Source organism: Lipotes vexillifer, unplaced genomic scaffold (genome assembly GCF_000442215.2).
Source record: "Lipotes vexillifer unplaced genomic scaffold, Lipotes_vexillifer_v1.1 scaffold1129, whole genome shotgun sequence".
Lineage (NCBI taxonomy): Eukaryota > Metazoa > Chordata > Mammalia > Artiodactyla > Lipotidae > Lipotes > Lipotes vexillifer.
The window spans coordinates 4,206,305-4,220,213 of NW_006789022.1; the positions used below are offsets into that span (position 1 = coordinate 4,206,305).

The 13,909-nt window shown below is 60.8% G+C and overlaps 1 protein-coding gene across 1 annotated transcript in view; it reads left to right on the top strand.

The window, feature by feature from the left end:
* The window catches only part of SYT7 (synaptotagmin 7), a 61,006-nt gene that overhangs the window by 39,444 nt on the left and 7,653 nt on the right, over positions 1-13,909 (top strand). The window contains exons 4-5 of the mRNA XM_007462174.1: positions 9,821-9,956; positions 13,578-13,848. Of these exons, the coding sequence (XP_007462236.1) occupies positions 9,821-9,956; positions 13,578-13,848 (407 nt within the window). The remainder of the gene's footprint in view (positions 1-9,820; positions 9,957-13,577; positions 13,849-13,909) is intronic.

Here is a 13,909-nt window from a genome sequence, read left to right on the forward strand (position 1 = left end):
GGGCCGGCCTGGGGGCCTCAGGGTGGGCGCGGGGTTCCGCGGCCGCCTGGCTGAGGGGGTGGCAGCGACGACGGCAGTGGCGACAACTCCGATGGAGGCCCGGCGAGGGCCGGCAGAGCGCGCCCCTCCCTGGGGCCTCCCCGTCCCGGCCCTGGGCTTCTCTCTCCTCCACTGTGATCCCTTCACCTGCTTCTCCTTTCTCTCCCCCACCCGCCCCAAGTTTCGAGGACTCCACCCTGTCCACGACCACTACCCTTGAGTCTATCCCCAGCTCCACGGGAGAGCCGAAATGCCAGCGACCCCGCACTCTGATGCGGCAACAGAGCCTGCAGCAGCCGCTGAGCCAGCACCAGCGGGGCCGGCAGACCAGCCAGCCCACCACCAGCCAGAGCCTGGGCCAGCTGCAGGCCCACGCGGCCTCCGTGCCGGGCCCCAACTCTCGGGCCTACGGCCGGGGCCAGGCTCGGCAGGGCTCCTCGGCCGGCTCCAAGTACCGGCCGGCCGGCGGCCGCAGCCGCTCCAACCCAGGCAGCTGGGACCACGTGGTGGGGCAGATTCGAAACCGAGGCTTGGACATGAAATCCTTCCTGTAAGTCCCCCCCTTGAGCGGCCCGGCCCGCCCCACTCCCCGACCCAGCCTCTTTCCTCCCGGTCTCCTTGGGAGTGGCTGGCCCAGAACGACCTTAGCCCTCCATCTCCGAGGCAGGGTGCCCAGCAGACTCCACTGCCCCCTCCCCAGCCTCCTGTGGCTTGCGGCTCGTGCCTAAAGCCCCCCGTGGAAGGACTTGTATCTGAGCCACCCCTCTGAGGACTGCAGCCCCTCTCGGTGCCCCCAGGGCTTGGAGAAGTTCCTCCCTGGAAGTCAGTGGAGACACTAGGGGATGTTGCTGAGGTCCCCGCATCTGTCTCTCCCCTTCCCAGCCAGTCCCAGACTCTCCTGGCCTCCCTCCCCTCCCAGCTCTCCTGTGACCTCTCTTCTCTCCTCCCAAACCTGGCCCCCTTCACTCCATCGGTCAGGCCTCGCCTCCTCCCCTCCAGCTTCCTTCTGCCCTGTAACCCAACTCTGCTCACCTTCCTGCTGCCACTTCCTCCCTCCCTCCCTCCCTCCCACTTCCCCTGTCCCTGCTGCGGGCCCAGTCCTCTGCCTCTCTGACCTTCTGTAGCCACCTGCCCTCCAGCTCCCTCCCTGGCTCCTGCCATGACCCATTCCCCGAGGACAGACCTCCGATGTTCCCCCGAAGCTTTAGAAAATGTTTCTGAATCAGAGCCCTATTTCACGTGTATAGGTCAGAGAAGTAACAAGACACCATCGGTGTCTGGCCTTAGCCGTTCCCCTCTGCTGTGTGTGTCCCCCCAGCCGCCCACCGTGTGCCCCCCTTGCCCCGCCCTCACTGGTAGAGCCCTGCCCAGGGTGCCCTCTCCCTGGTGTCCCTCCGGGCCTCTACACTCACTCTCAGAGCCCAGGACAGGCCTGGGCTTCAGTCCCTGACATCACCTCCTTCCTCTGGCCTAATGTGACCTTCCTTCCAGGCTCTGGGGATTATTCTCATCACCCAGGTCTTTCCTGGGAGCACTTTTCATGGAGCAGGAGACCAGCACACTAAGCCTGGGAGAGGAGAAAGGGAGGAAGGGGAAGGCCAAGGTGAAGGCCCAGCTCATTGGCAAGATGTGGGGATTCTGAAGGCGAGCAAGTCCTCAGAGCATCCTGCCTCTCTGGCTGAGACCCCAGCCCGAAAGGGCGGTCGGGAGTGCTGCCCCTGGAAGGAGCACCCCAACGGAAGACACCCTACCACGCCAGCATCCCAAACCCATGCAAGTGGTCTATGGCCCTGGCCAGGCAGGACATGCTGCCTGTGACTCTACTTGGCAAGACCGGGCAGCGCATCTGTTGGGGCTTTCCCCCACCCAAGGACCCTTGGGAATCCAGCGGATGCCTGCATGAGACAAGATGCCCAGCAGAGCCTCCTGGCCTCCAGGTGGCGGTTTGTTCTGGGACGGATGCCGTGGCACCAGCGTGGATTAGGAGAGTGGTGGGAATTGGTTCTGCTGTGGCTTGAACAGAGCTGAGGACCAGCCAGAAGCCTGCAACCCTCTGCTCCTCCTGACTGCAGGCTGCTCTCTCTGCACAGCCATCCCCCTGCCTTGCATTCTAGCAGCCATCACATGGGGGCAAGGGCTATGCCCGGGCTCTGGGAAGAAAAGAACCAGCGGCAGGAAAGCCCCAGGGTACCCACTCTTCCCCGCCTCTCTAGCTGGTGAAGATTTGATGAGCATCACTCATGTGCCAGCACCTTTGTCTGCGCTTCTGCCCACTGCAGCTTTCGTGCCCCTCAGCTGCTGGCCACCCCCAGAGCTCTCCTCATCCCCCCCGCCTCTCCCACTTGTAGTCCCTCACAGCAGGGGTCAGCAAACTTTTTCTGTAAAGGACCAGATTATAAACAATTTAGGCTCTGAGGGACACATGTGGTCTCGATCACATTTTTTTTTTAAAACAATCCTTTAAAAATGTACAAACCATTCTTAGCTTGTGAGCTGTACAAAAACAGGCCACCAGCTGTAGTTTGCCGGCCCCTGACCCCTGCCTTACAGTTTAGCTGGCATGCTTCTGACGCCCTTCTCTTGCCCCAAATGCTGGTGGCCCAGGTAGAGAGTCGGGGTGAGAAGGCTAACCAGGCGCCCCCAGGATCCCACCCCCCTTTGCAGGGAGAAGGCATTCCTCCTGCTTCGTGGACGTGGCTCCTCCCAACACCACTAGCTTCTCCCCCAAATTTCCAACTCTTGCCCTTCATTCTCGCCCCTGCGCCCCGTGATGCCACGGAGAACGACAAATCGGGAACGTATGCAGAGGAGCCGTTTTGTTTTTAAGAAGAGCAAAAGGAGTTTCCGAAAAATGCATTAACCAGGGAAAAGCATGCTGTTTTCCTCGGGTTTGCCTTCCCCCAGCACAACCAGCTCCCAAGGAGCCAAATGGAATTTTACCAACTCTGAAACAGTACCGGTGGGCAGGGAACAAAGAAAATGAGGATTTGTCCTGAGGGAAGTGGGGAGTTGTTTCCCAAAAGTTAGATGCCGCTGCAAGTGTCAGCCTGGAGCAACCACGCCCAGGAGAAAGATGCAAAGACGAGGCAGCGTCCACCTAGCTTCGGCCCCTCCTCGGACCCCACGGCCATCTCCTATTTTCCAAGACCCCCGGACCCCCGCCCCTCCCCTCGCTTGTCACTTCTCACTGGTAGAGTTCCCTTTTTGACAACTTCTCTGGAAAACAGCCATAGCTAGCGGTTCCTCTCTGAACCTCGCCCTCTTGGATGGTGGTTGAAGTCGTAGACTTCCTAACCCAGGATCTCCCACCCTCCAGAACCTTCCATCAGGCTTACCATCTTTCCCTTGGCCCTTCCTGAGACATGCTTTCATGTCTGCCCCATCCAAGAATCCCTCTCCCCTTGTTCAGATGAGAGCTCAACACTGGAGGAGCTCAGCAAAGCACCCAGAAAACACCCACCAACTCAGATGGTTTTGAGAGGCACAGGGTCACTTTTCATCCCTGGAAAGTGCAGGCAGCCCTGCAGTTGCCCAGCCGTTCTCCGACAGAGCCTCACGCTAAAGACGTCTCACCTTGACCTCTGGCCGCACACTGCTGCCCACATGGTGACTCCACGTCCACCTGGACTGAGCTTCCCTCAGAGCAGGATCCCTCCAGCCTCCTCCAGACTGTCCTCACCGCAGACACAGGTGACCTCGAGTCCTGCCGGGACGTCTCCAGACCTTGCCAGCTTCCTGCACTTTCTCTCTCTCCGCCTTTGCCTTTTTTTTTTCCTCCCCCCGGTGCGCAGGCCTCTCACTGCCGTGGCCTCTCCCGTTGCGGAGCACAGGCTCCGGACGCGCAGGCTCAGCGGCCTTGGCTCACGGGCCCAGCCGCTCCGCGGCATGTGGGATCCTCCCGGACCGGGGCACGAACCCGCGTCCCCTGCATCGGCAGGCGGACTCTCAACCACTGCGCCACCAGGGAAGCCCCCGCCTTTGCCTTTTGATGACTTCTGGACTGTTTCTCTAAGGAGAGGCCCCTGAACTGGCCCCCAAAGCCTCGGTGGTTACTCCCCGGATCTCCAGGAAGGGGGACGCAGGAGGAGGCCCGCGACGGCCAGCACGCCAGACGCCGGAAGAGACTCGCATTCTCCTTCAACGGGCCGTGTGTCCAGGCACCTGGGAGAGGGAGCTCCTGAGACCCGCCTCCTGGCATCAAGCACGCCTGGCTGACCAAAGGACCCAGAGATGTCTTTATGAGGGGCTTAACTGGGTGCAGTGCCCATTGGATTTCCAAACCTTCTGAGAACCTCCCGCCTGGGAGCCCAAACCCACCCACGCGGTCCCCAAGCAAGATGGCGGCACAGCCCTCCCCCTTCTCCCAGGGGCCCAGATGGTCTGAGCGAGTAGCCTCTGGCCATTGTTCAGCCGGAGGTGAACCAACCTTGGAAAGGGACCATGTCCCAGGGCCTGGGCCCCACTCCCCGCAGCCTTCCCCGTGTGTTTCATGGGGACGTCCCGGTCGCGGGCCACCTCGCAGGCCTCTGCCCAGCCCCTTCCCCATGGCCAGCTGGGTCTCAGGCTATGGGCACCTCCCCTCTGTCCCCTGCCGCCTCCTGCTCTGCTCTACAACTGTTGACAGTGCTGAAGTTTGGTTTCTCTTCTGCAGGGCCAGTTTCTTACGCTTGTTTCTTCTCTCTCTTTGTCTCTGTCTCTGTCTCTGTCTCTCTCTCCTTCCCCTCCCCGCCTCCGCCCCTGGGGCCTCCTCCTTTTACCCTGGCTGGTGGGCTGCCCACCCCTGGCAGGGAAGGCCGGATGGTGGTGCTATCCTTGGTCTTAGGGCTTTCGGAACAGGATGACTTTGCCAATATCCCTGACCTGCAAAACCCAGGAACCCAGCAGAACCAGAACGCTCAGGGGGACAAGAGGTACGAGCACAGGCGAGGGCCTGCGGCGGCGGCAGCAGAGGAGGAGGCGTGGAGAGGCCACCAGCCTCGACCGCCAGTCGCTGGACGAGGCGGCGGTGCCTTCAGTGGATGCTGGAGCAGGACAGCCCCCTCCCCAGCCGGTGCCCCTCACACATGCCACCTTGGTGGTGTCCCTCAGGTCTGAGGCCCGTGTGGCTGTCCTGGGACCATTCTGGATCAAGCCTGCTCCCCGGGCATGCCTGCCCTCGCCCGGAGCAAGCCAGCCTTTCTGCCCCATCTTCCCGCTTGGCTCCCCTCTGCTGCACCCTCATCTTTCATCTCTGCCCCACCCCGACCCAGAAATCCCAGTTTCTCCGGTGGTTGGTGGGCAGCGGGGATGTTAGGGAAGGGGCGCCAGCCTGTTCTCCCTCATCCCCGCCACCTCAACCTCCCTCTTGCCTGGAGGGCCCGCTGGGGTGACGGTCACACACACACACACACACACACACACACACACCCCCTGCAGAGATGTGATATGGCTGCTCTCGGCTGATGGAAGAGGAGCCCCTGGTGGGAAGGGTCTGGGGCCTGGGAGAGGCCTGGTGACCAGAAAGGCAGCCCCTGAGCCCGAGGTACCAGGAGAAGGAAATGGGATAGGGGGGTGGGGGTGGGGCGGTGAGAGCAGCCGGCAGGTGCTGGTCAGGCCCTCTGTCACCGGGAACCCTGCTGCTGGTCCTCAGGAGTAGCCTGTGTGGCTGCAGCACAGGCTGAGCCGAGGCCTGGGCATTCAACCATCCGTGGCCCTGGCCACCAGGAATGCAGGGAGGCATCTTCGGATGTCCCCGTTAGAAGCGCTCTCACGGGGAAGGCGACAGGGAAAGATCAGAGGTCCCAGGGTTCAGGCAGCATCACTAAGGTGGGATGATCCTGCACCTGGTCTGGCCGCTTCTTCCCACCTGGCCTTGGGCTGGGCCAGCCACACACCTGTGATCGTGGGAGGAGGGCTCATCACCTTGGTCAGGTGTGCTTTTCATCAGAAAAGGCCTACAGGAGAGTGTGGCCTGGCAGCCAGGCTGCCTCCTTGTAGCTCTGCTACCAGAACCTCGTTCTGCAACCTTGGGCAAGTCACAGACCTTCTCTGGGCCTCTGCTTCCTCACCTGTCCAATGAAGGATTGGACAGGGTGACCCCTTCGAGCTCGGACATGCTAAGCCTCTAATGAGGGAGCAGACCCTCGGACTGGGGCACTTGTCAGAGCCTGTCAGCCAGGCGGAGACCCTGACACTTGCTTATTAAGAGGCCTGAAGGTGCAGGGAGGGACTGTCCCGGGCTGCTGCCAGGGGCCTGTGTGTTAGGGGAGGACAGGCCGAGTTAGCTGACTTGCCTGTCCCTCTGGTGGCTTCTGGAAACCAACTCTCTTATTTTCTTCCCATCCCGAGTTCACAGTTGCATGTCTATGGTGGACAAAGCCAGAAGTCCCCAGAGACTGGGAGGGGAGAGTGGGACCAGCTCTTTCACTCAGTGGTACAGATGGTGTCACACCGTGAGCCCAGGTCCTGGGGTGCGGGAGGAACGGAGTCTGCCACCTCCAACCCACTGGAGCCACCGGGGTCCTGGCTTCCTGAGCTCAGGGCTCAGAGCTGGGCTGCAGGCGGGCCAGCGGGCCATGGGGAGAGGGCTGGGGGCCATGGGCCCGAGGCTACAGGAGCAGGGCAGCAGCCCTCTGAAAACCTGCTAAGGACCCCCTTGTCGAGAAAGGTGTGAAGCGTGAGGGAGCAGATGCAGGCTGGAAACGAGATTTCATGTCACCCGTGTGTTAATGAACTGGCTCCATTTTCACCCACAGCCTATTTTTACCTCCTTGCCACTTAGGTCTCACTCCATATTTTAACACACTCACTCACCCCTTCTGATCATTACATCAGTCGTCCCCTGCCTCCCTGGGAAAGGTGGGTGTGGAGCTGGAGGCCCTGGGCCCACGCCCCAACCCAGCCCGACTTTCCCAGTGGACACAGGCCATTCCCACCCGGTCACGCCCACCCCATCCTGGAAGCTCATTTCTCGAGGCTCTTGGGGAGTTTCCCAGGTGATCGGCCACTGCAAGGGTGCTTCCTGCCCGGCACTCTCCCATCCCCAAGCTTGGCGTTAGCACCACCCACAAGGCGCTTTAGGGCTCCACCCCTCTGGGTTCCTGGCTGCATGAATCTTGGAATGGTGGGCTTGGGTCAGCTGTCCCTTCCTCCTCAGCTTCTGCCTCCAGACCCAGGGTCTGCCCTTCGGCCCCAGTGCCCCCTTCACCCAGCTGACCCCTTGGCTGGATGTCACCGGGGTAATGGGGGGGTGGCCCTTGGCTGTTGTTGGGGAGGACATTCTGCCCCCGAGGTCTATTAGCAGCAGGCTCCTGGGAGACAGGAGGGCCCTGGGAGGAGGAGTGGCCACTCCAGGTCCCAAGCAAGGTGGGGTGCATCTAGCAAGTCGCTGCCCCCCATTCCCAGGGTCCTTGGTGGCCCTGAAGCCCCGCATCCAGGATCCCCCAAGCCCCTGGGCCTCAGCGCGGGGGCCCCAAAAACTTCGGAATGCTGCTGGGCCCAGGAGGGAGGGAAGGAGGCCAAGGCCGCCCCTGGCTCCCACGCCCTGCTGTGCCCGTTCCACCTCACCCATGCTGCCCCGCACCCATGCGCACCTCATGCTCTCAGCCACCCTCTCACCCTTGCTCCTTGGGATCCGAATGGTTTCCCCCGTGGCCCCACCCCCACCGGAGTTGGGGGCGGGGCCAGGCGGGACCTGGCCACCCCCACGCTGCCCTCGCTCCGAGGCCACCATGTTTCTTCTGTCCCAGTTTGTGTCCCCCGCCTGCTCTCTGCCTCTACTCTCCTCGTCCCCTCGTCCACCCCGCAGCCTCTTCACTCGTCTCCGACTAACCTTTCTCGGCCTCTCTCTCCCTCCCTCCCCTCCCTCCCCGCCTCCTTCCTCCCATCTGCTCCTCACAGGGATGTCCCTGGGCCAGTGACCGGCCCTCCGCCTCTCCCTCTGCCTCTGTGCTCCTGTCTCTCTGTCTCTTTCTGTCCTGTGACCTCCGATAGCTTCAGTGGCGCTGACCATCTCTTCCCAGGCTGCTCTGCAGCTGTGCTGACGCTGTGGTGTGGCCAAAATAACTCTGACTTTCTCATACCTTCAGCAGTCAGTCTCGGCTCTCTCCTCTCCCACTCTATTTTTAACCTGACTTTACCTCTCCAGCTATTTCAGCCTCCTCCTCCCCGTGCCTGTCTGTGTGAGCACATGTCCGTGTGTGTATATGTGCGCGTGCTCTGCTCTGGCCGCACCTCTGGGAGGGCGCCCCGCGCCTCCCGGGTGGGGTGGGGCGTTTCCGTGTCGTCCGGGCAAGGCCAGGCCCTCACAGCAGGTGCGCCGTGCCTCTGATTCTCAGAGCGTCTGTCCCTGAAACCGCTCCCCGCTTTTTTGTTTCAGCGTTTCCCAATTTACACGCGCACCTTGGCATGCCGGGGCCTCCCTGAATGTATGTCCTCTCAGGATCTAAGTGTGCACATTGCTGTATGTCTGTCATCTTGCTGCTCTGGTCGACCTGCCTGGTTGCCCCTGCCATTCTCTCCCTGTTGCCCTGGGTGTCTGTCAGGCTTGTGTGCACTCGTGTGTGTGTGTGTGTGTGTGTGTGTGAGTGAGAGAGAGAGAGAGAGAGAGAGAGAGAGAGTGCGTACACCCTGCTGTTGGGTCCTGGTGTCTCTCCTCCAGGGCCTGGCATATCCTGTGCATGTCTGTCGTAGTCAACCGTGTGCTGGAGGCTGGTCCGTTCCGAGGGCCACGGCTTGTGTCCAGCCTGTGTGTGTCTCTGAGTCTGTGGCTCTGGTACTCTCGAAGCTGTTCTATTGTAGCCCATCCTGAGCCCTGTGCTCCCATCACCCCGTCTTCCTCACTGCCTGCCCCCATCTCTCCTCCTCATGGGGTGTTCCAGCCTGGTCCCTGGGCAGGCTTTTAATGCCCCCTTCCGGAACCCCAGCTAGACGGAGACTGGGCTCACCACCCAGCCTCTGGGCCAGAGAGCCCAGCTTGCCGGGGGCAGCGTGGAGCTGGGGTGCACACAGGGCCTGGAGTGGAGCCGTCAGATCTGGGGTTTTTCGGTGGGACCCTGTCTTTCTCTGACCCTGGGCGAGAGCCTTATCAAATGTGTAGTCCTCAGAGTGGGAGAAGGGTGGGGTTTGGGCAAGGGGGTGTAGATTTGCCCTGTCCAATAGGTGACTATTTAAATCTAAATTAGTTTAAGTCAAACAACCATGAAAATTCAGTTCTCAGTCATACTGGCCACATTTCAAATGCTCAATAACCATGGGTGGACATAGAAAGTTCTATTGGACAGAGCTGTGCGGACAGTGGTCCTGAGCTCACCTGGTCAGTCTCGTGTCTAAAGGGCACCTGTGTTCCCGCTGAGCCTGAGCAAACAGGTGGGGCCTCCAGGAGACAGGTGCTCTGGGAGTGTTTGCCTAGGGTAATGACGCGGAGAGAGGACACGCCGTCTTGGGAGCCTCCCCGACGGCCTCCCAGGCTGGGGCAAGCAGGGATGGATGGAGCCTCTGGGGAAGGAGGATGCTCAGAGACCACCATGCAAGCAGGGGCTGAAGGGTGGGGGATTTTCTGGGGAACAGCAGGAGTGGGAACACTGGCCGAAAAGGCACCTGACAGGGGAAGTCCAAGCCGGATCACGCTGGGGCAGAGGCGAGGGGGACGGCCCTGCCCCCATGGACAAAAACGTAGCTCCTGCTGGCCCGCAGCAGGGGGCAGCTACTTGGGTCTCGGAAGGTTCTGCTGCCACCCAGACCCGTGGCGCCCAGCCCAGCCCACCTCTAGGTCCATGCTCATTCGGATTCCTCCCGCCCCCAGGTTGCCTACCGGAGGGAAGGCAGTGAACACAGCCCCAGTGCCGGGCCAGACGCCCCACGATGAGTCTGACCGCCGGACCGAGCCTCACTCCTCCGTCTCAGATCTCGCCAACTCCCTCACCAGTGAGATGCTCATGGTGAGAAGGGCAGGAGGCCCGGGGCAGGGGGAGGGGCAGGTGTGGAGATTGGTGACAGCGTGGGAGTCACACAGGGGAACCAGCATGGTCATCTGTCAAGAGAGACTAAGAATTCCCATCCTCCTCCAGTCTCTGGATTGAGCAGGGGCCCAAGAAATCTGCTATGTGATCCTAGAAGGAAAGGCTAGTGGAGCGAGGACTTGGAGGCGGAAGGTGTCCCCTCTCTTGGGGTGGCATCCCACTGAGTATCGGTCTCAGGTGGCGCTCCCAGTGGAGCAGGTCTCATATCCTCATCCCAGGGACCATCCCCAATCCCCATGGCTGGGGGGCCAGCTGAGGCCCAAAGAGAACAGGAGAGCAGAACCCCTCTGGTCCTAGTTCCTATGAGGGGACAGCTGTGCTGGGGCTCTCCTGTCCACACGCCAGCCTCCCGGGATCCCTGTCTTATGGATCTGGGGTGTTTTCACCACGGGAGAGGTTGTGGCTTCACATGGCGCCCCCTGGTGGCATCAGTGAGTCACAGCCATTTGCCTCATCTGTACTTTCCAAAGAGCTCCTGGAGGGACCAAGGCCCCAGGGCGAGCGAGCACACACTGTGATTTGGCAGCTGGAGTTTTCAGGCGGGAGTCAGTCACAGGCTTGGCAGCCCAGAGTTTCCAGGAAGGCTGGGTGAGGACGTGAGGGTGGGAACCCGGTGCCTGCTAGGTTCCTACTGGGACCTGGGCCCCCCTTCCTCTTCCCCCTTCCCTCCTCCCTGTCTCCCCCCTTCCTCCCAGAGAGGGAGGGAAGGGGGCTCGGTGGGCTCTCAGGCCCTCGCCAGACCTGACGTCATTCAGTTCAGAGGCCCCTTGCCCACTGCTCTGACACCGCAGCCCCCAGCCTCCCCGGGGCCCCCAGAGCCCCCAGGCCCCACCCTCCTGCCATTCAGGGCTCGGCTGGCTCTAACCATCCATCCGCACTCCTCTTTTCTAGCCCAGCGCCTCTCAAATTGTGATAGGCACACGAATCACTGGGGGATCTTGTTAAAATGCAGATTCCCAGTCAGCAAGCCTGCTATGGGCCCCCAAATCTGCGTTTCTCTCGGATGCAGATTAGAGCATCAGATTTTCCACGTTCCAGATCTGGTCTCCCTTGGGCCTCCCCACCTCTCCCCTCTCCCTGCCTCCTGGACCCTGAGTGCCTGGTCCTGCACCACCTCCTCCCTGTCTTCCCACATCCATGTAGATCAACCCGGCCATCCTCTCCTCTGGACGGGCCATCGCCGCAGTCCATCCTGCCTCTCTGTGCAGCCTCTTAATTGGCTACAGCTTCCCGGTAGCCAGGTTCCCAGAAGGGACGGCCCTTGCCCAGCCAGCTTGCCTACCCCTTGCTGCCCCCGGTTCGGGGGGTGGGGGAAGAGCCGCAGGCAGAAGGAGGAAGTGCAGGCCCCAGCGCCCTCTCACGTGCTCAGCAGATGCTCAGAGGTGGGCAGGCAGGGTCTAATTGCCTAGCCCTAGGCCAAAGCTGGGTCACTGGCATTATTAGCGATGATGAAGATGAACAGGGCAGAAGTAAACCATCGGCTGATCTCCCTGCCCCAGGCGTGGAGAAACAGGAGTCAGGCACCCGCAGCCTTGCAGACAAAGGGACCGAGGTGACGGGGTCAGAGAGGAGGCTGGGCCGCATCCCCATCTGAGTTACTCATGCCCTGCTTACTTCTGCTGGAGCTGGGGCTCAGGCAGCACCTCCTCCAGCCCTTGGTTGGGGGGTGGCTAGCCTGGTTGCCATGAAAACAGATCCAGGCCCCGCCCCAGCTGGTTAATTAAGGCTCAGGGCTGTGGTTTGGAAAGGCTGGGGGTGAGCACAGAGCCACTGCCCACTTCTGAGGTGAAGTCCACTGGCCCAGCTTGGGCCTCTCCCCCCAGACTACCTTGTTTGGGAACCAAGATCCAAGTGACCAGCCTCAGGTGAGGCTCCAGTCACCAGGGACTCCACCCCAACTTTAGAAGGAATGTGGAGGGGCAAGTGGTCGTGGCAGGGACTGCACGCCCAGGCTCTCAGTCCATGGCTAGCAGTGGCAGGCACCAGGCCACAGAGCAGGACCACGAAAGTGATGTAAACCCCCCCTTAGCCTTCCCTGGGACCCCGTAACATAGGTCTGTCTCATGGTCCCATTCTACAGATGCAAAAACTGAGGTTAAAAGGGAGTGGGGCTGGTAGGAGGAGAAGGAAGGAGCGCCAGGGGAAAACTGGATCTGGGTCGGGAAGCCAGATTCTCAGCGGGCCTGGGTGGAGCTTGCAGGGCTGCCTGGATCCTGCCAAGGGGCAGGGCTTGAGGGACCTGCTTCCACTGTGAGAAGAGCAAGGGAGGCAGCTCGGCCCCCCTTCCATCTCCACGCAGGACCAGGGGTGTGGCTAGTGAAGCCCCAGATCTGAGTGTGAGAGTGAGGGCAGCTGGAAGTGCACTCATGGTGGCTAGGCGCTGACTTGGGTTCGAACTCTGGGCTCATCTCTTAGTCACAGGCGACTTGAGTATAGTTGATTTACAGTGTTGTGTTAGTTTCAGGTGTACAGCAAAGTGAATCAGTTGTATGTATACATATCTCCACTCTTTTTTAGCTTCTTTTCCCATATAGGTCATTACAGAGTACTGAGTAGAGTTCCCTGTGCTATACGGTAGGTCCTTATTAGTTATCTGTTAACCACCAGGTGGCTGGGGAATGGGCAAGATTCTAAAACCTAACCAGGTGTCCCCAACGAGCAACCGCAGCTGGAAACACTTGGCTGGGAGACCCTCCCCCGAATTACTTCCTATTTTTTCAACATCCTCCTGGGAATGGGACACCATGCCACCTCCCACATGTCTGTCGGTTGCTGGGTCGGCTCAAGTGCCACCCCCGGGGGATGAGGGCTGAATGCAGGTGTAGCCTTCCCGTGGTCCTCAGCCTTGGTTTGCAGTACTGTCATCTGAGGCTCCTATTACACAATTCTGCTGCCCAGGGCCACCCCAGACCCATCAAATGAGGCTCCCCAGGGATGGGGCCTGGGAATCTGTACTTTTAGTGTCCCTGCCTTACACAAACAGACGTTGCTTCTGAAAACTCGCCTCTCTCATTTTGTAAATCACATCATCCTCAGAACCCCAGAGAGTCACTTTCCAGAGAAATATCGTGGTAAACTCTTTTGAGATGAGAACAATCTCCCTCATCTGTTTTGTAGCCCAGGTTTTTGTGTCGGTGTATTTTGCAGGGGACCCCGCAGGGCTGTTGGAAGAGTGGAAAGATGGAGGAGGGGGCTCGGGGGGCGGGTCCCAGGGTGCACCAGGGGAGGTGAAGCAGACCCAGGGCTCCGAGGAGAGGCTGGGAAGTGGGGTGCACGCCGCTCTGGGGTTCAGGGGCTGTCCCGGCTCTGCCCCTCCCTCCCTGTGTGACCCTGGTCAAGGCACCTGCCCTCCGCCTCAGCAGCCTCACCCAGATCTGAATGTGGGATGTGCCACCACCAGCCCCGCGTGGTGACCAGGGGGAGGAGGCGGCTGGACTGGCCTTGGGCACAGCGAGGCCTCCCAACCCTGCTGGGCTGCAGAGGGTCCTTCAGGGAAGCAGAATCCTCCCCAGCGCTGCCTGCCTCTCCCCCCGCCCCCAGCTCTCCCCAGGCTCTGAGGAGGACGAGGTCCACGAGGGCTGCAGCCGAGAGAACCTGGGCCGGATCCAGTTCAGTGTCGGCTACAACTTCCAGGAGTCCACGCTCACCGTGAAGATCATGAAGGCCCAGGAGCTGCCGGCCAAGGACTTCAGCGGCACCAGCGACCCCTTCGTCAAGATCTACCTGCTGCCAGACAAGAAGCACAAGCTAGAGACCAAGGTGAAGCGGAAGAACCTGAACCCCCACTGGAACGAGACCTTCCTCTTTGAAGGTGAGGCTGTGCTGCCCCTGCCCCCAGAGTTCCCCTCTTCCCCTCCTCCCCCCCCCCCCCC